This window comes from Phyllobates terribilis, unplaced genomic scaffold (genome assembly GCF_046119375.1).
Source record: "Phyllobates terribilis strain yellow unplaced genomic scaffold, ASM4611937v1 Scaffold_9__5_contigs__length_417890890, whole genome shotgun sequence".
Taxonomy (NCBI): Eukaryota; Metazoa; Chordata; class Amphibia; order Anura; family Dendrobatidae; genus Phyllobates; species Phyllobates terribilis.
This window is the reverse complement of record NW_027362769.1, coordinates 54,722,620-54,750,282: the sequence shown is the minus strand read 5'-3', so window position 1 is coordinate 54,750,282 and position 27,663 is coordinate 54,722,620. Positions and strand designations below refer to the sequence as shown.

Here is a 27,663-nt window from a genome sequence, read left to right as displayed (position 1 = left end):
AAAGAGTTTGGACGGATGTGCGTGGTAATCTTCAGGAGGCCAACAGAAAATCTAAAGACTACTTTGATAGGAAACGACAGGAGGTTTTGTTCGCTGTTGGTGACATGGTTTGGTTGTCCTCTAGGAATCTGCGGTTGAGGATTCCTTCTAAGAAATTGGGTCCCAAGTTTGTAGGGCCCTTTAAGGTGCTTCAGATTGTCAACCAATCTGCTGTTAGGTTGGAGGTTCCTACCTCCTGGAGAATTAATCCGGTCTTTCATGTCTCTCTGTTAAAAAAAGCTGTTGTGTCGGATGGTGACGCCTCTGCCTCTGTTCCTCCGGTGGTGGAGGACGGGGAATATGAAATTTCTCGCATCCTTGACTCTAGACGGTATAGAGGTAGTTTGCAGTATCTTGTGGCCTGGAAAGGTTTCGGACCCGAGGATAACTCTTGGGTGAGGTCAGATGATGTTTCCGCGTCCAGACTTATCAGAGCGTTTCACAGGAGATTTCCTGATAAGCCTGGTCCTAGGGGATCCGGAGGATCCTCTTAGAAGGGGGGGTACTGTTAGAACCTTGCTGTTAGGTTTTTTTTCCTTTGCTGGTCACATGACTTTGTTGGCCTATTTAATCCTGCTCCGCCCTTCTGGCTTTGCTGGACTTCATTGTATATCTACTTTCTAGCTAGCCTGTGCTCTGTATCTAACTCTGTTAGTTTGCTTGGTCTTCGGACCTCTATGTTCTATCTATTTTGTTTGTTCGTCTGTCTGCTACTATTTCTGTTAGGAGGTGTCCCATATTCCTCCCAGTCCTTAGTACTTGTAGGGATTCCCTCCCCACATCTATAGGTCTTCGTACAGACTAGATTAGGACTTTAGCAGGTCTGATCGCAGGATCAGGTTCCCTGTTACATCGTAGGGATTCAGCTGAGTCTTATAGTAGGGACAGATCTCCTCTCTTTCCTTAGCTTTAGTAGCAGAACATAACAATGATTACTTCGAATTCTGACAATATGAGGGTCATGCTGCAGGTAGTGCAGCAAGAAGGCACTTATGTGTCTTGCGCATCTCGGAGCCCCAAAATTATTTTCCGGGCTAGATGCAGCTAAAAATTATTATTCATTTTAAATCTGGTGAAGCTTTAGTATAGATGGCCTAATAGTATCAGTGCTGCACACTGCTACAAAGCCCAAATTATTTTCCAGTCAAGATACAGATAAACATGATTAGTCATTTTAAATCTGGTGGAGCTTATTATAGATGGCCTAATAGAATCAGTGCTGCACACTGCTACAAAGCCCAAATTATTTTCCAGCCAAGATACAGATAAACATGATTAGTAATTTGAAAGCTTAAAACGGTTGGTAGGGTGATTTTAACCAATCATCAAGCTTTTACTCTCCCCAGGATGACACAGGGGTAGAAAAGTCGTTTCGGATCCATGATTTGTTCATCTTTATGAACGTGAGTCTGTCTACATTATCAGTGGAGAGCCGCGTGCGCTTATCTGTCAGCACACCACCAGCAGCGCTGAACACACGTTCAGACAGAACGCTGGCTGCGGGGCATGACAAGATCTCCAAGGCGTAAGTGGCTAGCTCCGGCCATTTATCCAGATTGGAAGCCCAAAAAGAGCAAGGGTCCAGTGACACAGTCATGGCTTCAATGTTTACTTGGAGATACTCCTGTACCATCGTCTCTAGGCGTTGACTATGTGTCAGACTTCTTGTCTCCTGTGGCCTTGCAAAGGATGGGCTAAAAAAGTGGTGAAATGATTCCGCAAAATTGATGTTACCAGCAGATACTGTGGTTCTGTTACGGTTTGAGTGCTGAACACTTGACGGTCCCACGGTTGGCAAGTTGGAACTGTGAGATTCACTACGTGCACCACTGGTATTTTGTGGAAAAGCACATGTAAGATTCTGCAACAGTCTCTGCTGATACTCCTGCATGCGTGCATCCCTTTCTATGGCAGGAATAATTTCTGCAAATTTACTTTTGTACCGGGGATCTAACAGTGTGGCAACCCAGTAGTCAGGATTATTTCTAATTCTCACAATTCGAGGGTCATGTTGCAGGTAGTGCAGCAAGAAGGCACTCATGTGTGTTGCGCATCCAGGAGCACCAAGTCCCTGTTGTGTTGGTGGCGAGGTAACAATCATGCTTCCTTCCTCTGTCCTCTCCCCCCAACCTCGCACAACAGAAATGTGATCAAGGTCTCCCTCATCTGATGAGTCTTCCATCAGTTCGTCCTCCACTTCTTTCTGGGCTCCTGCACCTTCCTCACTAGTTTGGCTGCTACCATGCGCCCTGGTAAAACCATCTCCCCCACCCTCACATGCCTGCCGCCTTGGTGCTGCCGACCGTCTGGACCTTGCAGATGTTAGCCCTTCCGCATACAACTCCTCCTCCTCTACTTCCTCCACCTCCTCTTGTGCCACCACCTGACTCCGAATTCTGTTTAACATGTGCTCCAGCATGTAAATCACCGGAATAGTCATGCTGATAATGGCATCGTCAGCACTAAACATCTTCGTCGCCATTTCAAAACTGTGCAGAAGGGTGCATAGGTCCCTGATCTGAGACCACTCCTCCAGCGTGATTTGCCCCACCTCTGGATCTCGTTGGCCCAGGCTATACGTCAGAACGTATTGCACCAGGGCTTGTCGGTGCTGCCACAGTCGCTGCAACATGTGCAGAGTTGAATTCCACCGGGTAGGCACATCGCATTTTAGCCGGTGAAGTGGCAGGCCCAACGACTTCTGTAGAGATGTAAGTCGCTGAGCTGCGGGATGCGAACGGCGAAAGTGAGCACATAGCGACCGTGCCCTCTGCAGAAGGCCATCTAGTCTGGGATAGTGGGCTAAAAATTGCTGGACAACCAGGTTCAACACGTGAGCCATACAAGGCACGTGTGTGACATTGCCCCGGCGAAGGGCCGCACCCAGGTTTGCAGCATTGTCGCACACGGCCTTCCCTGGTTTCAGGTCCAGTGGAGACAACCATTCATGAAATTGGTTCTCCAGAGCTGACCACAACTCCTCAGCTGTGTGACTCATATTTCCCAGACATTTCAATGTAAAAACCGCCTGATGACGTTGAGCCCTACTGCCAGCATAGTAAGGAGGTGTGCAGGATCCCTTCTGCGCAGTTAGAAAGCTTGTGGCATGACCAGACAGGCTTTGGGTGCAGGTGGAAGACCGAGAGGAGGTTGAGGAGGCAGAAGCAGTGGAGGAAAAATGACATAAAGAGGATTGACGCACAACTCGTGGGGACGGCAAGACTTGGACAGCAGCCCCTTGTCCTGCTGTCACCATAGTTACCCAGTGCCCAGTCAGCGACATGTAACGCCCCTGTCCATGCCTACTCGTCCAAGTGTCTGTGGTGAAATGCACCCTGTCACACACAGAGTTTCTCAAAGAAGCGGTGATGTTGTGTGCGACATGCTGGTGGAGCGCAGGCACACCTTTCTTTGAGAAGTAGTGCCGACTGGGCATCTGGTACTGGGGCACTGCGACGGACATAAGGTCTCGAAAATCCTCTGTGTCCACCAGGCGGAAAGGCAGCATTTCTGTAGCCAAGAGCTTGCAGATGGTGAAATTCAACCTCTTAGCTTTCTCATGGCTAGGAGGAAATGGTCTTTTACTTGTTCACATCTGAGAGACCGAGGGCTGGCTATTGTGCTTAGACGGGGTTGATAAGTGTGTCCCCGGCAAACTGCCGGTCTGTGAGGAAGATGCAGGCGGACATGTTAGGTTGCCTTGATCCAAAGGTGGTGCTATCGATGTCGGACAGCGCTCAACACCAGCTGGTGTTACCACCTCCAAAGAAAATGATGACCTGCCAATCACGCTGGCTGTTGCGGGTAAAGAGGTGGCAGTTCTGCGCCCCAAAACAGGTGTGACTGCTGTCCCCCCAGTCACAGAGGATGAAGAGGCCGCGGATGCACAAGATATGGCAGACGGTGGTTGGCCCGGCCGGCTAGGCCGCATTGTAGCACACTGAGCTTCCCACTGCAACTTATGCTTCATGTCCATGTGCCGGTTCATGCATGAAGTACTCAAACTATGTATTTTTTGGCCTCTACTTAGCTTTTGCTGACAAATGTTACAGATAACACGAGTTGGGTCATCTTTATCGATCTGAAAAAATGCCCAGGCTATGCAAGGCTTAGCACCCATGCGACCTGAAGAGCCACCACGACTTGTGGTGAGAGGCAGAGTTGTGTTTGAGGATGCAGTTGTTGACGTGCTTCCAGTACTACGTCTCTGTCCAGGAAGGCGCAACCTGACCTCGTCGTCACTAGCATCTTCCTCCACCTCCTCTGCTGACCTCATCTCTTGGCTGACTGTGGGTTGACAGTAAGTGGGATCTCCAACCTCCTCATCATCACCCTGTGCGTTATCACACCCGTCGTCCTCAGAGCCAACCTGTTCCTGCCCTGACAAAAAACTAAAGTTGTCGCTCCAATCAGATATTTGAGTCTTATCATCATCTTCCTCATTGTCTCCACCAACAGGAGTTACAGTTTGGGAATGAGGGTCTACATTATGGTCAGAACCTTCTGCGTCTGGTCCTGGATCCGACTCATAAAGATTCTGGGCATCAGTGCAGATCATTTCCTCGTCTGGATTCACAGAAGCGCTGGAGTCGACCTCTGATTCCCAGGCTATAGTATGAGTAAACAGCTCTGCAGACTCAACCATCTGTTCTACCTCATACTCAGACGGGCAGCTGGAGATTTGGGAGCTGTGAGGAAGCAAGTGCGATTGGGGTGACACCTTTGAGGACTGGAGTATTTGTGATGTTGAAGTTGATGTGGAGGAGAGCCCACTTAAAGGAGCACTTGATATCCGTTGAAGCACCTGCTGTTTTTGTGCCTCATCTGGAATTTGTAGCGATTGGCGTGGCCGTAAGAAAGGGATCTTATCACATTGTCCGCTAAAAGAAGTAGACATTTTAGTTTGGCTGGAAGATGGTCTTTCTTCTGCAGATGTTACTGTTGCTTTAACACCTACCCCACGGACACAACCTTTTTTCCCCTTCCCAACACGCCTATTCCCCTTTCCACCAGCAGCAGGCCTTTTTCCACTCATTTTGGTGGTTAACTAATTCACAACTCTGGAGTTGTTTGCACAAAAAAACAATGGATGGGAACCGAGCAGAGCTGAGTGGCCAAACTGTGGTATTAGGCCAAAGCTATTGGCTGGGTTAGATGCAGAAAAAATTATATTCAATTTGAAACCTGATGGAGGTCAGTATAGATGGACTAATAGAACAAGTCCCACACACAGCTAGAAGCCCAAATATTTTTTCAGAGGTAGATGCAGAAAAAATTTTTATTCAGTTTGCAACCTGATGGAGGTCTGTATAGATGGATTAATAGAACAAGTCCCACACACAGCTACAAGCCCAATATTTTTTCAGAGGTAGATGCAGAAAAAAAATATATTCAGTTTGCAACCTGATGGAGGTCAGTATAGATGGACTAATAGAGAAAGTCCCACACACTGCTAGAAGGCCAAATATTTTTTCAGAGCTAGATGCAGACAAAAAATTATTTTTAATTTGCAACCTGATGGAGGTCAGTATAGGTGGACTAATAGAACAAGTCCCACACACTGCTAGAAGGCCAAATATTTTTTCAGAGCTATATGCAGAAAAAAATTATATTCAGTTTGCAACCTGATGGAGGTCTGTATAGATGGATTAATAGAACAAGTCCCACACACAGCTAGAAGCCCAAATATTTTTTCAGAGGTAGATGCAGATAAAAATTATTTTTAATTTGCAACCTGATGGAGGTCAGTATAGATGGACTAATAGAGAAAGTCCCACACACTGCTAGAAGGCCAAATATTTTTTCAGACCTAGATGCAGATAAAAATTATTTTTAATTTGCAACCTGATGGAGGTCAGTATAGATGGACTAATAGAGAAAGTCCCACACACTGCTAGAAGGCCAAATATTTTTTCAGAGCTAGATGCAGATAAAAATTATATTCAATTTGCAACCTGATGGAGGTCAGTATAGATGGACTAATAGAACAAGTCCCACACACAGCTAGAAGCCCAAATATTTTTTCAGAGGTACTGTAGATGCAGATAAAAATTATTTTTAATTTGCAACCTGATGGAGGTCAGTATAGATGGACTAATACAACAAGTCCCACACACAGCTAGAAGCCCAATATTTTTTCAGAGGTAGATGCAGAAAAAAATATATTCAGTTTGCAACCTGATGGAGGTCAGTATAGATAGAGTAATAGAACAAGTCCCACACACAGCTAGAAGCCCAAATATTTTTTCAGAGGTAGATGCAGATAAAAATTATTTTTAATTTGCAACCTGATGGAGGTCAGTATAGATGGACTAATAGAGAAAGTCCCACACACTGCTAGAAGGCCAAATATTTTTTCAGAGCTAGATGCAGATAAAAATTATATTCAATTTGCAACCTGATGGAGGTCAGTATAGATGGACTAATAGAGAAAGTCCCACACACTGCTAGAAGGCCAAATATTTTTTCAGAGCTAGATGCAGAAAAAAATTATATTCAGTTTGCAACCTGATGGAGGTCAGTATAGATGGACTAATAGAGAAAGTCCCACACACTGCTAGAAGGCCACATATTTTTTCAGAGGTAGATGCAGAAAAAAATATATTCAGTTTGCAACCTGATGGAGGTCTGTATAGATGGATTAATAGAACAAGTCCCACACACAGCTAGAAGCCCAATATTTTTTCAGAGGTAGATGCAGAAAAAAATATATTCAGTTTGCAACTTGATGGAGGTCAGTATAGATGGACTAATACAACAAGTCCCACACACAGCTAGAAGCCCAATATTTTTTCAGAGGTAGATGCAGAAAAAAATATATTCAGTTTGCAACCTGATGGAGGTCTGTATAGATGGATTAATAGAACAAGTCCCACACACAGCTAGAAGCCCAATATTTTTTCAGAGGTAGATGCAGAAAAAAATATATTCAGTTTGCAACCTGATGGAGGTCAGTATAGATGGACTAATACAACAAGTCCCACACAAAGCTAGAAGCCCAATATTTTTTCAGAGGTAGATGCAGAAAAAAATATATTCAGTTTGCAACCTGATGGAGGTCTGTATAGATGGATTAATAGAACAAGTCCCACACACAGCTAGAAGCCCAATATTTTTTCAGAGGTAGATGCAGAAAAAAATATATTCAGTTTGCAACCTGATGGAGGTCAGTATAGATGGACTAATACAACAAGTCCCACACACAGCTAGAAGCCCAATATTTTTTCAGAGCTAGATGCAGAAAAAAATTATATTCAATTTGCAACCTGATGGAGGTCAGTATAGATGGACTAATAGAATGATGCTATGCCCAAAAGATTTTACTTCACTAGGTGCAGTAAAAAAATTGGTATTCTATACACAGGTGGTATATCTTGCAACACAGATAGGCTACTCCACTGACTAACACACTCTGCAATAGGCCAAAAAGGATTAGCTTTGCTAGATTCAGCTAAATGCTGTGAAAAAAACTTGCACAGCACTGGCACAGACCTGCCTGGCAAAAACTGATAGGAACTGATGTAACCTAGTCCTGAAAAGGACTCCAATTACAATTAGTCTTTACTCCCACAATCTATCTATTTAAGAGCACAGACCTGCCTGATAAAAGTCGTAGGAAATGCTGTAACCTAGTCTTTAAAAGGACTGCAATCACAACTATTCCCTACTCCCAAGCTATCTGTAGATTTGTGCGAAAATTGGCTTGAAATTAACAAGGTATAGCGCACACAGCAACAGCAGTGCCATCTAACATGCAGCTGCAGCAGTGAGAAAATGGTGGCGACGGGAAAATGGCTTGGTCTTATAGGGCAAGGACATGTGACATACACTGCCAATGACACATGCCCTTGCTTGTGTGAAAAAAAGCACTTCGCTCCGTGTGTGCGCTGCTGATAGGCTGACAGATTGCACCTCCCCACTGTAAATGCGGGAAAGAGAAAAAAAAAATGGAGATCTTCATTGTTCCTGCAGAGATCCATCCCCTGCCCCTCCCCCCACCCCGCTGTACACTCAAACTGCGTATTAACATTAATTTTCATCATTACTGAGAAAAAATCCAGTTATGATTTTGGTGCACGAACAGTTATCGAACATAACCTCGAACAGCCGAATTTTTCTCAAATTGTTCGTGTTCGCCGAACGGCTCGAACACCACCCAAAACAGCTCGAATTTGAGATTGGCGAACAGTTCGAGTAGAACTACGCTCATCTCTAACGCTGATCTCATGAGAATTGGCCTCCAGAGATTATTATAAATAATAGATGGGAGTTACAAGTGTGATATGTAATGATATGTAATGCTTACCAGTTTTCCCAGTGTGACGTGTAATGGCCGCTCTCTGCTCTCCTGATCTCACTGCAGAGCTGTGTGTGATTATACCTGACACATCTGCAGGTTCCTCTCAGCTTCAGCTTCCATCTCACAGGCAGACAGGGTTGCAATATTGTTGCAATACATCAGAGCTCAGAGAGAAGCAAAAATGTGTTTGCAAGAAGACAAAGTTCAGTTCTCCTGTTCTGTGTTAGTTACTTGTCTCACACTGGTAACTCCCCCTTCATCAGTGGCGTACCGCCAATGGCGGCAGGCCACGTGGCTGCTATAGGGCCCGTGAGCCGGTGAGGTCCCTTAGCAGTCCATGGGCACACATACCGCCACCGGGGCAGCTGCGCTGGGGGGCCCACCAATGCAGCTTCTCCCTGCTCGCGGCGGGCAGGGAGCAATCCCTGCAGCTCCGCTGCTGACAGGAGAGAATGGCAGCGGAGCTGCACAGATCCATCCACTGCTTCCTGCCTGCCGCTTCCTCCCTCACACAGGCACGCGCTGCTTGATGACGTTAACATGCAGCGTGGGCCTGTGTGAGGGAGGAAGTTGCAGACAGCAAGGATGCTGTGGCCTGCAGGGGAACGGGTAGAGAGGTAAGTGTTTTGTTTTTAATTGAAACGCTGAGGAGGGGAGGTGGGGAAGAGCAATGATGGGGATGGTGGGGCTGGGGAGAGCAGTAATGGGGCTGATGGGGCTTGAGAGAGCAATAATGGGGCTGGGGAGAGCGATGATAGGGCTGATGGGGCTGGGGAGAGCAATGGTGGGGCTAAGGAGAGCAATGATGGGGATGGTGGGTCTGGGGAGAGCGATGATGGGGCTGATGGAGCTGGGGAGAGCAATGATGGAGCTGAAGGGGCAGGGGAGAGCAATGATGGGGCTGGGAAGAGCAATGATGGGGCTGGGGAGATCAATGATTTTACTGGGGAGAGCAGTGATAGGGATGGTGGGGCTGAGGAGAGCAATAATGGGGCTGATGGGGCTGGGGAGAGCAATGATGGGGCTGGGGGGAGCAATAATGGGGGTGGTGGGGCTGGAGAGAATAATGATGGGGCTGGGGAGAGCAATGATGGGGCTGAGGAGAGCAATGATGGGGGTGGTGGAGCTGGGGAGAGCAATGATGGGGCTGAGGGGGCTGGGGAGAGAAATGACTTGACTGGGGAGAGCAATTATAGGGATGGTGGGGCTGGGGAGAGCAATAATGGGGCAGATGGGGCTGGGAAAAGCAATGATAGGGCTGGGGAGAGCAATGATGGGGCTGATGGGGCTGGGTAGAGCAATGGTGGGGCAGGGGAGAGCAATAATGGGGCTGTCGAGAGAGATGATTAGGCTGATGGGGCTGGGGAGAGCAATGATGAGGCTGATGGAGCTGGGGAGAGCAATGGTTTTACTGGGGATAGTAATAATGGGTATGGTGGGGCTGGGGAGAGCAATGATGGGGCTGGAGAGAGCAATGATGGGGCTGGGAGGAGCAATAATGGGGCTGATGGGGCTGGGGAAAGCATTGATGGGGCTTGAGAGAGCAATAATGGGGCTGGGGAGAGCAATGATGGGGCTGATGGGACTGGGGAGAGCAATGGTGGGGCTGGGGAGAGCAATAATGGGGCTGATGGGGCTGGGGAGAGCAATGATTTTACTGGGGATAGTAATGATGGGTATGGTGGGGCTGGGGAGAGCAATGATGGGGCTGGAGAGAGCAATGATGGGGCTGGGGAGAGCAATGGTGGGGATGGGAAGAGCAATAATGGGGCTGATGGGGCTGGGGAAAGCAATGATGGGGCTTGAGAGAGCAATAATGGGGCTGGGGAGAGCAATGATGGGGCTGATGGGACTGGGGAGAGCAATGGTGGGGCTGGGGAGAGCAATAATGGGGCTGATGGGGCTGGGGAGAGCAATGGTGGGGCTGGGGAGAGCAATAATGGGGCTGATGGGGCTGGGGAGAGCAATGATGGGGCTGGGGATAGAAATAATGGGGCTGGGTAGAGCAATGATGGGGCTGATGGGGCTGAGGAGAGCAATGGTGGGGATGGGGAGAGCAATAATGGAGTTGATGGGGCTGGGAAGAGCAATGATGGGGCTGATGGGACTGGGAAGAGCAATGGTGGGGCTGGGGAGAGCAATGATGGGGATGGTGGGGCTGGAGAGAGTAATGATGGGGCTTATGGGGCTGGGGAGAGCAATGATGGGGATAGTGGGGCTTGGGAGAGCAATGATGGGGCTAGGGAGAGCAATGGTAGGGATGGAGGTGGCTGGGGAGAGCAATGATGGGGCTGAAGGGGCTGGGGAGAGAAATGATGGGGATGGTGGGGCTGGGGAGAGTGATGATGGGGATGGTGGGGATGGGGAGAGCAATGATGGGTTGCTGGGAGACAGCAATGATGGGGGTGCTCTGAGATAGCAATAATGGGGATGCAGGGAGAGAGAAATGCCGGGGTTACTGGGAGAGAGCAATGATGGGGGTGCAGGGAGAGGGCAATGACATGGGGTGCAGGGAGAGAGCAATGACAGAGGTAATGGGAGAGAGTAATGATGTGGTTGCTGGGAGAGAGCAATGATGGAGGTGCAGGGACAGAGCAATGATGGGAGTGCTGGGGGAGCAATGACGGGAGGTGCTGGGACAGAGCAATGACAGGGGTGCTGAGAGAGAGCAATGATAGAGGTGCTGGGACAGAGCAATGATGGTTGTGCTGGGACAGAGCAATGACAGGGGTGCTGAGAGAGAGAGCAATGATGGAGGTGCTGGGACAGAGCAATGATGGGAGTGCTTGTATATTTTCCTTGTGCACATAGCCTTACAGTTAATTGGGGAGAGTAACAGAGACTGAATAATTTATATTATTGGCCTGTGGAGATTATAGTTAATGGGGGCACGGTGGTGCTTATCACTTTATATTTTGATTGGTGCGTGGCTGATAGTATATTAATGGGGGGCGGTACATATCTGTAGTCAGGGGTGCAGTGTGGGGGAGACACATGTACAGTACAGACCAAAAGTTTGGACACACCTTCTCATTTAAAGATTTTTCTGTATTTTCATGACTATGAAAATTGTACATTCACACTGAAGGCATCAAAACTATGAATTAACACATGTGGAATTATATACTTAACAAAAAAGTGTGAAACAACTGAAAATATGTCTTATATTCTAGGTTCTTCAAAGTAGCCACCTTTTGCTTTGATGACTGCTTTGCACACTCTTGGCGTTCTCTTGATGAGCTTCAAGAGGTAGTCACCGGAAATGGTTTTCACTTCACAGGTGTGCCCTGTCAGGTTTAATAAGTAGGATTTCTTGCCTTAGAAATGGGGTTGGGACCATCAGTTGTGTTGTGCAGAAGTCAGGTGGATACACAGCTGATAGTCCTACTGAATAGACTGCTAGAATTTGTATTATGGCTAGAAAAAAAGCAGCTAAGTAAAGAAAAATGAGTGGCCATCATTACTTTAAGAAATGAAGGTCAGTCAGTCTTAAAAATTGGGAAAACTTTGAAAGTGTCCCCAAGTGCAGTTGCAAAAACCATCAAGCGCTACAAAGAAACTGGCTCACATGAGGACCGCCCCAGGAAAGGAAGATCAAGAGTCACCTCTGCTTCTGAGGATAAGTTTATCCGAGTCACCAGCCTCAGAAATCGCAGGTTAACAGCAGCTCAGATTAGAGACCAGGTCAATACCACACAGAGTTCTAGCAGCTGACACATCTCTTCAACTACTGTTAAGAGGAGACTTTGTGCAGCAGGCCTTCATGGTAAAATAGCTGCTAGGAAACCACTGCTAAGGACAGGCAACAAGCAGAAGAGACTTGTTTGGGCTAAAGAACACAAGGAATGGACATTAGACCAGTGGAAATCTGTGCTTTGGTCTGATGAGTCCAAATTTGAGATCTTTGGTTCCAACCACCGTGTCTTTGTGCGACGCAGAAAAGGTGAACAGATGGACTCTACATTACTGGTTCCCACCGTGAAGCATGGAGGAGGAGGTGTGATGGTGTGGAGGTGCTTTTCTGGTGACACTGTTGAGGATTTATTCAAAATTGAAGACATACTGAACCAGCATGGCTACCACAGCATCTTTCAGCGGCATACTATTCCATCCGGTTTGCGTTTAGTTGGACCATCATTTATTTTTCAACAGGACAATGACCCCAAACACACCTCCAGGCTGTGTAAGGGCTATTTGACCAAGAAGGAGAGTGATGGGGTGCTACGCCAGATGACCTGGCCTCCACAGTCACCAGACCAGAACCCAATCGAGATGGTTTGGGGTGAGCTGGACTGCAGAGTGAAGGCAAAAGGGCCAACAAGTTCTAAGCATCTCTGGGAACTCCTTCAAGATAGTTGGAAGACCATTTCCGGTGACTATCTCTTGAAGCTCATCAAGAGAATGCCAAGAGTGTGCAAAGCAGTCATCAAAGCAAAAGGTGGCTACGTTGAAGAACCTAGAATATAAGACATATTTTGAGTTGTTTCACACTTTTTTGTTAAGTATATAATTCCACATGTGTTAATTCATAGTTTTGATGCCTTTAGTGTGAATGTACAATTTTCATAGTCATGAAAATACAGAAAAATCTATAAATGAGAAGGTGTGTCCAAACTTTTGGTCTGTACTGTATATATACAATATATGTGACGTTATTTTCTAGGCTGGAGATCATCGTAACAAGACAAGTCATGGCTGGGAGATGTCGACACGAAGGTCTGACCAGATGGATAAGAAGCAGCAGAAACCGGCTCTGATCAGATGAGATGTCAGCGGTAAGTGCCTGGATGTAAATATTATTCTGTATCTGCACTGTGTGACTTGGAGTGATAATGTTATCTGTAAAATCCCTAAAGGCCCCGTCACACATAACGAGATCGTTAGCGTGATCGTTATTACGTCACGGTTTTGGGATCGCAGGAGAGTCGTTTCGTGATCGCTGGAGAGCTGTCAAACATGCAGAACTTCCCAACGATTTCGGCCGCCCCAGCGATCTAACTAACAATCTCGGCAGTTGTTGGGACGCTTTCACACAGCAGCTATTGCAACGATCCACACCTTGATAGGGACAGTACTGTGTCACAAAGGCATGCATAAAATTACGCAAGATCAGGACTCAGTCGAATGAACGGATATCAACAGCCCAGAGAATTCTGCTAGGATCTGCAATCCAGCAAGAGGTCAGAAACAAAGGATGGAATCACTATTCTGTTGCCTTCTTTATGCACGGCGGAAAATGAGAACGCTGTAGTGACCACCAATCAGGGACGAGGGGCACGGAAAAGTCCAATTTATGCACGCCTACGTGTCTCAGTTCTGAATCGCTAACGAGGTCGTTGATAAGGTGTCAAATACAGCGATGCACACTGCCCGGCGGGAGCGCAATGACCCAGGAATGGTCCAGGAAGCTTTGTAACGATCAGCGATCTCACAGCATGGGCCTGATCGTTGCTACCTGTCAGACATAACGAGATCGCTAGCAAGATCTCTATTGCGTCACAAAAACCGTGACGTATCAACGATCTCGCTAGCGATCTCGTTATGTGTGACGGGGCCTTTAGGCTGCATTCTCACATTTGTGTGAAATGTCCGTGTGCTGCCAGATCTTTTTATCGGATGGTCCACGGACTCGTAGAGTTTTATAGATCCATTCACACATCCATGAAAATCACGGATCTGAGAATGAGATCTGTGAGGGTCAGAGAATGTCCTGTTCTGATCCGATTTTGACGATTAGAATAGGACATGCTCAATGCGTCTGTAAAACAGGGCAGCACACCGACACTGCACACAGATGCAGGAATGTAGCATTATTATGTATAGCACAGTCCCTTAGTATAAAGTGTACTCACTTATTATGTATAGCACCATCCTTAGCTGTATAGTTTCATCTTTTATTTTGTATAACACCTTCCCTTATTACCTACCATCCTCTCTAGCTCTAGGGCTCACACTTGGGGGATCATACTGTGTTGGGGTCAGCATACTTTGCCTTGGGAGTTGAGGTGGGGTACAGTAGGGTCATTATACTGGGCATGTGGAGGAATGCACCATAGGGGTATCATACTGTGTTTGGGGGACACTTTTGTAGGCATCACACTTTATGGGGCAATGAAAGAGGGATTTAGAACTTCAGCAGGAGGAAAATCACTATGTAAAGGATGGAAAGTTATGAGATCTGCTCTTCTGTGACCCCGGCAATTATTTACTTTTTGGTGGGGGGGGGGCCCAATCAGAACTTCTTCTATGGAGCCCCATGATTCCTATGTACTCTCCTGCCCTTCATGCATAATAAGCTCTGGAGTCAGATTCTCATGCAGATCAGTAACCGGCCCATAGATATTAGAAGCTCATTTACATATAAGAAAATGTGGATTTCTATGTAATATAATATCAGATCGCAGATATCAAGGTATAATTTTATTCAGCTTCCTATGACCTACATGCCCATATAAACAGCTTAGGAGGGTTGATCCTACTGGCAAATTCACTTTAAGATATATACTCATTAATTTAAAAGCTTTTTTGTGTTCTTTAATTTCTACATTATTTGCCTTAACTGTATCCAAATCAGTGCGTCTTACTGGCACAAAATATGGCTGTGGAGGAGGTGGCTGTGGTGCCTGTACAGTTATGGTGTCAACCATTCATCCCATGACTGGAAAAATCCTGTATCCTTTTACAACTTCATTAGAGAAGATCATCACAAAGTTGATTTATTTCTTGGTCTTTGATTACTGAAACTACAATAAACATTTGAATTGCACTTTTCTCACAATGGACTCAAAGCGCAAATACAGTTTGTTTTATGCTAGATGTTAATATGTTAAAGCTAGAGATGAGTTGATCATTTGAAATTTGAATTCACTGGCTTCGCTAAATTTGATTGAAATAAATTTACATAGACCTCAATATTGGAGAGGAGAAAAAGATACTTGTTGTACACTCTACAAGTCCTGCACCCGACTGTGCTCCATTGGGAGCCACTGATCTTCGATGACCCAGTGCTGATAGTACTGACCACGAGTGTACAAGGTATGATAGTCTGTTTGACAAACTGGGATGTGATGTCGTAGGTGGGCATTATGGTGAAGCATTTTGGTGAACCTTACTCTCTGATGCTTCACCAGTACGGGAAATGGTGCAGGACATGTTTCTTTTTTTGTTACTAATCCAATCTCAAAGTGTTCGAATTTGCGTGGAACCGTGAATTTCAGGAAATTCAACTCAAACTTGATACTCCGCTCATCTCTATTTAATATTTAACATCTGGAAATGTGCTTCATACACAGGAGATTTTATCAGAATTAATTGGTCCTAACACTGGACTAAGCTTATAATCTGAAAGAGCTTTTCCACAGGATACAAATTTTGAAAGAATTTTTTTTTAAAAATTATAAATAATCCCCCGCACTGATTCCCAGCAGCCTCCTTTCTAAAATGTAAAAAAAACCACTGGTTTCTATTTCTTGGTTCCACTTAAGCAACCCGGAAATGCCCAGTCAGCCAACCACTCATCTTAATGGTGACCTTGTAAGCCAAATGATTATAATGGGACCAGAAAGTTGAGACCAGTGGGTACAAGGTAAATGTTGGAGCAGGGATCAGTGAGGGTGATCAATACTATATTTACATATACCTTTTTTATCCTCTGTACAACCTTCTTAAAGGGGTCATCTCAAGTTCATAAATGGATAAAACTGCTAAGTTTTTGTAAAAACAAGCAACTTTACAATTTACCCCTTTTAACCCCTTACTTACCGGGGACGTATTAGTACGCATATCTGCGTACCGCCGGTTCAGTGAGGGCTCCGGCGCTGAGCCCTCACTGAACCGAGCACATGTCAGCTGATTCTTACAGCTGACATGTGCCCGCAACAGCCGCGGGTGGAATCGCGATCCACCCGCGGCTGTTAACCAGTTAAATGCTGCTGTCAATCTCCGACAGCAGCATTTAACACGCGCTTCCGGGTAGCGCGTCATAAGCCCCGCCCACTGGCGACCCCGTCACGTGATCGCGGGTCGCCGATGGGCGTGCATGACAACCCAGGGTCTGCAGCAGACGCCTGTGGTTGTCATGATCTTGTCGCTATGAGCGCCACCTAGTGGTCGGCGCTCATAGCACAGGACCATTTCTGCTGCATGCAGGGGACCTGCTCGTCCCCTGTATGTAGCAGAGGCGATCGGATAGTTGCTGCTTCTAGTCTCCTATGGAGACTATAGAAGCATGCAAAAAGTAAAAAAAAAAAGTTTTTAAAAATGTAAAAAAAAATAAAAAAATATAAAAGTTTAAATCACCCCCCTTTCGCCCCATTCAAAATAAAATATATAAAAAAAAAACCCACATACACATATTTGGTATCGCCGCGTTCAGAATCGCCCGATCTATCAATATAAAAAAAGAATTATTCCGATCGGTAAACGGCGTAGCGAGAAAAAAATTCTAAACGCCAGAATTACGTTTTTTGGTCGCCGCAAAATTGCAATAAAATGCAATAACGGGCGATCAAAACATCGGATCTACCCCAAATGTTATCAATAAAAACGTCAGCCTGGCACGCAAAAAATAAGCCATCAACCAGCCCCAGATCACGAAAAATGGAGACGCTACGGGTCTTAGAAAATGGCGCTATTTTTTTATTTTTTTTTTTACCAAATTTTGGAATTTTTTTTCACCACTTAAATATAAAAGAACCTATACATGTTTGGTGTCTATGAACTTGTAATGACCTGTAGAATAAGAAGGGCAGGTCAGTTTTAGCATTCAGTGAACATGGTAAAAAAAATAAATAAAAAACAACTGTGGTATTGCACTTTTTTTGCAATTTTACCGCACTTGGAATTTTTTTCCCGTTTTCCCGTACAGGATATGATAAAACTAGTAATGGCGTTGAAAAGTACAACTCGTCCCGCAAAAAATAAGCCCTCACATGGCCATATTGACCAAAAAATAAAAACGCTATGGCTCTGGGAACAAGGGGAGCAAAAACGAAAATGCAAAAACGAAAAATGCTCCGGGGCTTAAGGGGTTAAGAATCCTTTCTGTTCTCAAGAATGGTGGAATTTTTAACATTATAGTGTACAGCTCATTGATTGAGTTACCAGCCATTCTATAGGTTGAGGACCATGTGGTACAAGCAGGTTCTATGCTTTATTGCCTGCTCTCACCACTCTGAAGATTGAAGGTCCCTGGGTCTGACTAGCCTCAGGATCACTATGCTTCTCACATACTGTGGAGACAAAGCTTCTTCTGCTAGAAGTCTTGGAGGGAGTACAGTTTGACCAGCGGTGCAACCATGCCATTGGTCTGAACTGTCACTCTGTGCTGGGGGCCAGGAGCGATGCACTCCTAAAGTTGCATCTTCAGAACACCTATTTAACACATTATCAATGTTGGCCAAACATTTCAGATAGCTGTTGACTGAACGCTTGTTTGGCAGGCAGTTATTTTTTCCAAAACCACCCCCCGACACACACATACTGTACATGAGTACTCAGCTGGGCCGAGCATTCATGTATTTTCAATGGCGAGAACAATATTAAAACTATCTGATCAACCACCATGCACATTAAATGGTCAGACAGTCCTGCCGAAATAGATGGCTTCAGCCGGCTTTCATCTATTATGTAGGGAACCTTATAAATGGAGGTATTTATCTACCTCAACATTTAAGAATGCCTTCGTTCTTATTGGACAGACCTTGATTTTTTGATCCTTACATGACAATACTTTTGCCAGTGATTCTATCAGTAAAGTGTTTTTGTATAATGCGTGATGGATGTCATAACTGTAAGCAAAGTTCACAACTTGCTGATGGAGAGGTTGAAGTGGAACACAAAATTAGGGCTATAAAGAAAAAATGAGGATAGTGATTTATTTTGCTGGGACTGGAAGTCTTTATTTCTAACTGTAAAAATGTGAAGTGTTAAACTATAGAATAAATGATAATCACATGGAAAGGACTAAACTGCCTCATTGTGGTCTGTTGTACAGATGCATAAAAATATTAAATAAAGTTCCAAACTTTTTTAGATGGAGTACAAGTGACAACCTTGGTTCAATGTATTAATATGAATATCTTATATCTCAGAACTGATTATTTCTTCTAAGACGTCTTCACCATTGCCCCAAGCAATTAGCCTTATTTATCATTTTTATGCAGCAGATGCTGATCCGCAGCATTCCTTTTACATGAAGGCTATATGCACTAACATCGCATACAGAACATTTTTACAGCAAGATAAAATGTAATATATGGGGAAGGGCATTGAAGGACATAACTGCATATGAGAAATCACCATGCTCTTGGCAGATCACAAAACTTTCCATCATGCAAGCAAGTTCGTAAAAAAGATAGATAGATAGATAGATAGATAGATAGATAGATAGATAGATAGATACCCTAGAACAATGTTACTGTGTAGCAATGGTTAACCAGAAACCTCTGATTCCTCATTTATCTCCTCTGACTGTTACAGTCTTCTAGCTATTCCACCCTTATATGTTTCTATTGACAAAATATAGTGCAGCACTGTTGTTAGTCTCACTTGGTCAGGTGGATTCACAAACCCGCAGGCCAGGGTTGACACATGGATCCCCGGCCATTGTCACTGCAGGCTGGCAGGCATATGGAACAGTAAAGACTAAGACAACAGTCTGTGGTGGACAGCAGACATACAAACGAGGCAGGACATACCAGAAGCAACAGAAACAGAAGGGCAGATGAAGAGGAAAACGGCAGGTCTGAAGCAGCACATAGATGTAGATAGCAGAATCCAAAGCAGAATGCAACATAATGAGAACAGACTCCAATAATAGTTCTTGATACTCACAGCAAACGATGGGCCAACCAGTAAGTAGCACTCCTGAGGTTTGTAGAAATCACACGAGTTTGCATAGATGAATGCAGTATAGTGAATAGTCTCTAAACATCTGTGCGTAGTGCTTACTGCAAATGATGGGTTAGGCTGTGTGCCCACAATGCGTTTTTAATGCGTTTCCGCAGCGTTTTTGCAGCTGCGGAAACGCTGCGGAAACGCATTAAAAACGAATGGTAGAAGGCCAGCCATGTTCCCCAATGATAATCCGCATGTGCTGTGCACATGCTGCGGAAACTTCCGCTGCGGATTATCATTGCGGAAAAAAACGCAGCACTACCAATTACTTTGCGGAAGTGCTGCTTTTTCGCCGCCATTGACTTGCAATAGAACGCGCCAATTCCGCAAGACTGCATCTGTACTTGCGTAATTGGCGCGTTCTAATGTGCGGATGGTACCCGAATGTGGAGAAGAGAAGACTCTCCTCCACACCCAGGTACCATAGAAACTGTAAAAACAAGAATAAAATTAAAAGTAAAGATTATATTCTCCTTCTGACGGCCCCCGGTCTCCTTCCCTGTGCTTGCGGGCAGGACTGAAGGACCTGCGGTGACGTCACAGTCATGTGATGGCAGGTCTTTCAGTGCAGTGTCCCGTGATCAGCTGGCAGCCAGGAAGTAGCGCAGCAACACACACCGGGCCATCGGAAGGTAAGTATAGGTTTATTTTTTTATTTTTAACCATTCTCTCGGGTCACACTATATAAATCCATGCCGTTTGCATGGATTTATATAGTGTGACCTAGTTGACAAGCGCTTTCCAAGTGATGCTAAAATCGCTTTGAAAGCGCTTGTCAATCCGCATGCGGAAACGCATGTGAATCCGCATGTATTTCGAGGGAAAACGCATGTACAATCTGCATGCGTTTTTTCTGCCAGGGAGATGCAGAAATGCTGCAGAAATTTTCTGCTTCATTTCTGCATTGTGGGCACATAGCCTATCCTAAAGTTTGGAGCTGTACGTACTAATTGTAGAAATCACAAGAGTCTGTAAGATAATAGCCCAGAAGACACCGGATGGTGGCAAATTTCAAGCAAACAGCAACAGAACACATACTCAATACTCCAAGTGGACCTTTAAAAGGTCTTGGGAAATTATGTCAGTGAGAAATACCAGGTCATTATAAGACTCGAAGTGGAGCACAACAAAGGTCGGCGGAAATAGGGAAAGGGTACGGGGGCTTGGTTTTGAAGCTGAGACAGGTACAGAGGTTGAACTTCACTATCTCCTGAGAATCAAACAATTGCAAATGTGTCTGTATATTACCAAACATGCCTCGTGACCCAGTACAGTGCTATTATATGCCTGGTATAGCTATAATGCTCTTCTGAAAGTCAGAGGGTTTCTCAGTGGTCAAAACCATGTCGTAACTCATTATCACTTATTTTACATATTTTATTATTGTTTAGGCGCATACACATTTGTAAACCTCAACAATATAATGAGAATTAATTAGTTGTATGTACATTAACCTTTATATATTATTTGCACAAAAGAAACTAAAAATATAAGTGTTTTAATAGGACTTTTAGGCTTCACTTTGGCTACTGCGAAAGGCTTGCTATTGTCTTCATGCAAGTCTTGTAAATTGCCACCTTTTATCATTATTGTTTTCATAATATTACATAATTAATGATTATTTTTTTAATAGTTAGAATTGTTTTTTTATGATACAGAACTCCACATTCCATATATCGATGTAATATTAACCCTGCAAAGACATGCTATTTTATGAACATGGCAGAGGTGGTATCAATTTAGGAAGTTATTCCATATCCATAGTTTTGGAGCACATAACTGATTGTGTAACTACTGTATTGTAATGTATGATGCCTGTCACTGCACACTGCTAATCTAATAGGCCCATCCTAACTACAATGGGCACCAGTTGGGTGGGAAGGAGCTCTCACTCTGTCAAACAAGGGCCACAATGACTATTAGCGCACGTTCATATGTTCAGTATTTGGTCAGTATTTTACATCAGTATTTGTAAGCCAAAACCAGGGTGGAACAATCAGAGGAACAGTATAATAGAAACACAAGCACCAATTCTGCTCCTGGTTTTGGCTTACAAATACTAATGTAAAATACTGACAAAATAGTGAATGTGTGAACGTGGCCTTATTGTGGGATTCCAGGTGCATATTACAGCTGACACCTGGAAAGTATCTCTGCCCATGCCATCACTGTGATTGTAGGGTAATCCAGCATTCACATTTATGGCATGTGGTAGAAGGACTCTAATGATAACAACATGCTGATTGCTTACATAACAGTGTGCAGTAGGCTGATAGGCCTCACTAGCAGCTGCTGCCGGAAGAGAGGTGGCAGCCACCAAAAGTTTGATATTTCCATCCCAATGGAAAATTAAATAGATATCATTTGCAATGCTTTTTAGTAAGAAAACATTCATCATAATTTGCCATCTAGCTTGCTTTTCTTTCCTTTTTATTTATTTATTTATTTATTTATTTAGGGTAAATGGTCTTTATTTCATAATCCTTTACCAACCAATAGACATTACCCAGCTACAGCATGCTTGCTTCCACTTTGCTCCCTGCATGGAATGGCAATCACCACAACAGAAGGAATAGGAAATTCATCCACCAGGTTGCACCCAGTCCAGGTAAATGTGATACTTTTTGGAATAATGTTATTGTTAGGCTCACCTGGTAACATGTAACATTGAAGCCTCAGGAACGGTTAGGGCTAGGTGTCTTAATTCTGAAACACAGATGTGTGTCTTTGTAAGCCTTAAGAGGCCTTAAGAGACCTGGGGAGATGATGTTATCAAGCCACGCTGGGCAACTTACAAAACCCAATGTGGAGCACAACAGAGGGCAGCAGATGCAGTGGAAGGAAGTGGAACCCAGGATTCCTGGGACAGGTGCATAACAGTTGTGATAACAGAAGGACACTGATTTTGGAATAGTCAAGGATGAAACCTTTTGTCATTCATCTAAAAAGATATCTGCATCAGATATGAACAAATTGATTCCAAATTTGTTACAAATTTAAGCAAAAATTTTGATTCGCCAAAATTCAATTTTTTTTGTGATTCAATTAGCTTGATTCAGTTAAAATGTTGGTTGGTTGGTCTCCATTTCACTGGCTTCTTTTTAGAGCTATGAAAGGGTGAAAATAGTAAAAGAAATATTACATTCACCTCACATGTCACCTGTCCATCTACCGCTGCTCCCTGCCCTATCCTTTGCCCTATCCTCGCTCAGGGTCCAGCCTTCTCTCATTCTTTGGTGCATCTACTGCTGACAAGGCCTGACACAGCATCATGACATAATGCACATGACATGAAGTTGTGTGAGGTCTAGTCAATGACTTGTGGGAAATGGAGGGTCTGGGCTGGGAGGCGCTGCAGTGTAGGACAGGTCAAGGGTGGTGGTGAGAATAATATATACAGTACAGACCAAAAGTTTGGACACACCTTCTCATTTAAAGATTTTTCTGTATTTTCATGACTATGAAAATTGTACATTCACACTGAAAGCATCAAAACTATGAATTAACACATGTGGAATTATATACTTAACAAAAAAGTGTGAAACAACTGAAAATATGTCTTATAATCTAGGTTCTTCAAAGTACCCACCTTTTGCTTTGATGACTGCTTTGCACACTCTTGGCATTCTCTTGATGAGCTTCAAGAGGTAGTCACCAGAAATGGTTTTCACTTCACAGGTGTGCCCTGTCAGGTTTAATAAGTGGGATTTCTTGCCTTATAAATGGGGCTGGGACCATCAGTTGTGCTGTACAGAAGTCAGGTGGATACACAGCTGATAGTCCTACTGAATAGACTGTTAGAATTTGTATTATGGCAAGAAAAAATCAGCTAAGTAAAGAAAAACGAGTGGCCATCATTACTTTAAGAAATGAAGGTCAGTCAGTGCGAAAAATTGGGAAAACTTTGAAAGTGTCCCCAAGTGCAGTTGCAAAAACCATCAAGCGCTCCAAAGAAACTGGCTCACATGAGGTCCGCCCTAGGAAAGGAAGACCAAGAGTCACCTCTGCTTCTGAGGATAAGTTTCTCCGAGTCACCAGCCTCAGAAATCGCAGGTTACCAGCAGCTCAGATTAGAGACCAGGTCAATGCCACACAGAGTTCTAGCAGCAGACACATCTCTTCAACAACTAAGAGGAGACTTTGTGCAGCAGGTCTTCACGGTAGAATAGCTGCTAGGAAACCACTGCTAAGGACAGGCAACAAGCAGAAGAGACTTGTTTGGGCTAAAGAACACAAGGAATGGACATTAGACCAGTGGAAATCTGTGCTTTGGTCTGATGAGTCCAAATTTGAGATCTTTGGTTCCAACCACCGTGTCTTTGTGCGACGCAGAAAAGGTGAACGTATGGACTCTACATGCCTGGTTCCCACCGTGAAGCATGGAGCAGGAGATATGATGGTGTGGGGGTGCTTTGCTGGTGACACTGTTGGGGATTTATTCATAATTGAAGGCATACTGAACCAGCATGGCTACCACAGCATCTTGCAGCGGCTTGCTATTCCATACGGTTTGCGTTTAGTTGGACCATCATTTATTTTTCAACAGGACAATGACCCCAAACACACCTCCAGGCTGTGTAAGGGCTATTTGACCAAGAAGGAGAGTGATGGGGTGCTACGCCAGATGACCTGGCCTCCATAGTCACCAGACCAGAACCCAATCGAGATGGTTTGGGGTGAGCTGGACCGCAGAGTGAAGGCAAAAGAGCCAACAAGTGCTAAGCATCTCTGGGAGCTCCTTCAAGATTGTTGGAAGACCATTTCCGGTGAGTACCTCTTGAAGCTCATCAAGAGAATGCGAAAAGTTTGCAAAGCAGTCATCAAAGCAAAAGGTGGCTACTTTGAAGAACCTAGAATATAAGACATATTTTCAGTTGTTTCACACTTTTTTGTTAAGTATATAATTCCACATGTGTTAATTCATAGTTTTGATGCCTTCAGTGTGAATGTACAATTTTCATAGTCATGAAAATACAGAAAAATCTTTAAATGAGAAGGTGTGTCCAAAATTTTGGTCTGTACTGTATATATATATTTATTTAAAGGTCTTTTTCCAGCAGTTGATGTGCAGTCAATTTGCATTGAATAGATTATTTACATCTGTCTCAAGTGCAGTTCACAATCTAATTTCCTACAATAACAAAAAGGCCAATTAACCTACAAATATGTTTTTATTATGCAGAAAAGACATGGGAAAATCATATAAACTCTATATAGATGTTGTTCTAAGTCAGATGTTGACTCCTGGACCCCAGTGCTGAAAATTAACAGAACAAACCATTGAGACCGGAGCTGCCCACTCAATCTATGTATTGCTCTGTAACTGATGCTATGTTCACATTACAATTGTGAACTATGTTTGGTGTATATGTAGCGCCCAGGGGATGGGGACTACTCGGCGCTCGGGCCTTAATGCCTGGTCTTGGGGGATGTCGCGGTGGTCGGCTCCCGGGCCCGTACCCTGGGGTCTCTCTTAAAAAGGGGGAAAAGGAAAATGAAATGTCGAAGTTCGTGACGCCACCTGTGGTGTCTGGTGAGGACCACCAGCGCTGCGGCAGTCCACTGAGGCCGGTGTTACGGAAGCTATGATGGTGTAGCTCCCCACAGGTGGAACTAGGCCTCAGGGCAGCGGTGTTTGGTAAGGTGCACGATATGGCGGTGACCCAGCCGGGTCCAAGGAAAAATGGGAGACACACTCACGTTTGGCTTCAGTACCTTTTTACTGGTGGAGTTGCGGTACCGCCCGGAGCACTGTAGGGTGAGGGGTGCACTGCAAGTCTCTCCCCAGTCAGCAGGTATAGGGCCTCCTGTATCCTTGCCGCTTCGTGTAGTTTATGACCCGTCTGAAACTAGACCCAACTTAGTCCTTGTGATGCGCTGGCTGACTTGGTGTTAGGGCCTTTTGCTGAAGAGCACGCTCCTGGTATGGCGGAGCCTCCGTGCCTCCTGGTCCTGCTACATGTCAGCTCCTGGGCTATCCTGAGACCTGAAGTCTTCCAGGAAAGATCCGGCTATTTTCCACAGAGGGTATACTGCTCTGCAGACTCGGAGCCGGTGTCCGGTATATTTCTGGGGTGAGCTTATGAAGCTCCTCTGTCCCCAACACTACTGTTCCACTAGCCTTCGGCCTACTCTGGGCCCTCACTAGGCTATACACACTGGCAGTTAGCTGGCTGCCTCTTCTGCCGCTCTCTAGAGCGTCGGCAACGCTCCTAGCTGTCTCCTTCTCTGCTCTGCTGGACTGCTTGCAGAACCTGCTGACACACTGTCTCTCTGTCTCAGGCTGCAGCAAAATCCGGACTCTTCTCTCACTGCAGAAACCTGCTGAGTCGCCTCCTGCCTAGCTCCACCATCCCTATTTATATCTCCCTGTTGGGCTCACTCTGGTGGTTCTGAGGTAGGGTGGAGGTGTGTGCATGCTCTGATGGCCTCTTGTGGAGAAAACCTGAAATGCACCCCCCTTGGGTCTGTGACTCCATGCACAGCAGGGCGTCACATATGTGCCTTGAAAGCTCATCTCTCAAATTCTGTGCTAAAGTTAACCGAAGGGTCGAAATCACCCACCATGTGCCAAACAAGTCCTCAAGAAAAAAGAAGTCATTCAGCCAAAAGATCAAGTGCTTGTATGGCCCAAAGCAACTCCAACAAATTTAACAATGAATGGAGAACACAAGGAGTTAATGCTCACACTGAGTTTTATTATTTACTATAAAGTGCCAAGTGATATATATAATAATCATAAATGTTTAAGCTGCTAAGAGGAGTTGCTTAACATGCATTCCATTGGCGATGGTGGTGTGGTGGTTGTGAACCATGTGCAATGCTGGCTTAGATATATAGACAATCTTCTTATTTATTGGCAGGGCGGAGAAGCTTTTGTTTTTTATGGACCAATTTAACTAAAATCCATTCAACATCAGGCTCACCTACAAGTACAGTGTCAAAATGATTGACTTTTTGGATACTAGCATTGAGGTTGATGACGATCAATGGATACAGACGGATGTATTTAGGAAATCTACATTGGCGAATTCCTTGCTAGATGCATCATCTGCTCACAATGCTTCCACCATTAGGGATGTCCCAGTTGGACAATTCCTCAGGATGAGGCAGATCTGCTTGTCCGAGGATAGATTCAAAATGCAAGCTACGGATCTTAAATTAAGTGTGGGGGGGTACAGTCATATGTGCATAAAAGAAGGTTACAGGAGACCTAAAAAGACTCCGCTAAATAATTTGTTACAATATTCTGTTAAAACTAATAATCCTGATGAGAAAATATGTTTTATTTCAAAATTGAACTATGAACCATGCGTAGCAAACTATGAGATCTATTTTGGGCAAAAATTGGCCAATACTAAAGACTAGGGTTGAGCGAGTATGTTCTGTCCGAGTATGCTCGGGCCGAGCTCCGAGTATTTATAGCTGCTCGGTGATATGGTTGAATCACTCCCGTGTGCATGATTTGCAACTGTTTGACAGCTTTATTACATGTGAGGAATGTGTAAGAAATAGACATTCCTCACATGTAATAAAACTGTCAAACAGTTGCAAATCATGCACACGGGAGCGATTTAACCATATCACCGAGCAGCTATAAATACTCGGAGCTCGGCCCGAGCTTTCTCGGCGAAAGGGTTAATAGAATATACTCGCTCAACACTACTAAAGACTGATCCAGTCTTAGTACTCTCATTATCTGAATCTCGATTAATGAAATCTAGACGGGCCAAAAACCTCAAAGTTAGGGTATGTGCACACTGTCAGGAATGGTAGCGCTTTGAACGCAGCATACTTGATGCTACGTTCAAAGCGCTGCTCTCAGGTGGAGCCGCATGTGTTCATTGAACACATGCGGCTTCACTGCATCCTATCCATTGCACTGGCAGAATTTCTCTTGCGGAGACTAGTGTCTCCGCAAGAGAAATAGACATGCTGAAGTCTGTGAAGACGTGCCGCATGTCCGTCTCAGTGGGTAAGACATAGGAGCATGGGAACGCATAGTGGGCATGGGATTTGTACAAATCCCATCCACTATGCTGTAACATCCGGCCGCTGTGATTGCATGCAGCATAAGTGCGCTGAGTCCGATCCGCAGCGTTTACTGATCGTCTGTAAATACCCTTATTCTTGTTAAGAGCCACTATGTACCAGGACCATTAAATTATTTTGCTTCAAGAGGTCCTATCCTTCACTGTGCTTCCTTTGAATCAGCTGATGGTAAACTTAAGTATAACATCAACCATCATCTATCTTGCAGTTCTGAAAATGTTGTCTATTGTGCAACATGCTGGTACTCCATGATCTATGTTGGTTTGACTTCTAGAAAATAAAGAGTTAGAGTAAAGGAGCACGTGATGGACATTGGTGCAGCCAGGACAGTGGATGACATTTCACTTTTGAAAACGTTACCATGCCATTTTGGGGAT

General features: G+C 44.7%; 1 protein-coding gene across 1 annotated transcript in view; it reads left to right on the top strand.

The window, feature by feature from the left end:
- Window positions 1-27,663, top strand: part of LOC141161552 (aldehyde oxidase 1-like) — a 536,896-nt gene that overhangs the window by 52,391 nt on the left and 456,842 nt on the right. Inside the window, exons 3-4 of the mRNA XM_073646510.1 lie at window positions 14,913-15,009; window positions 21,734-21,842. Coding sequence (XP_073502611.1) covers window positions 14,913-15,009; window positions 21,734-21,842 — 206 coding nt within the window. The remainder of the gene's footprint in view (window positions 1-14,912; window positions 15,010-21,733; window positions 21,843-27,663) is intronic.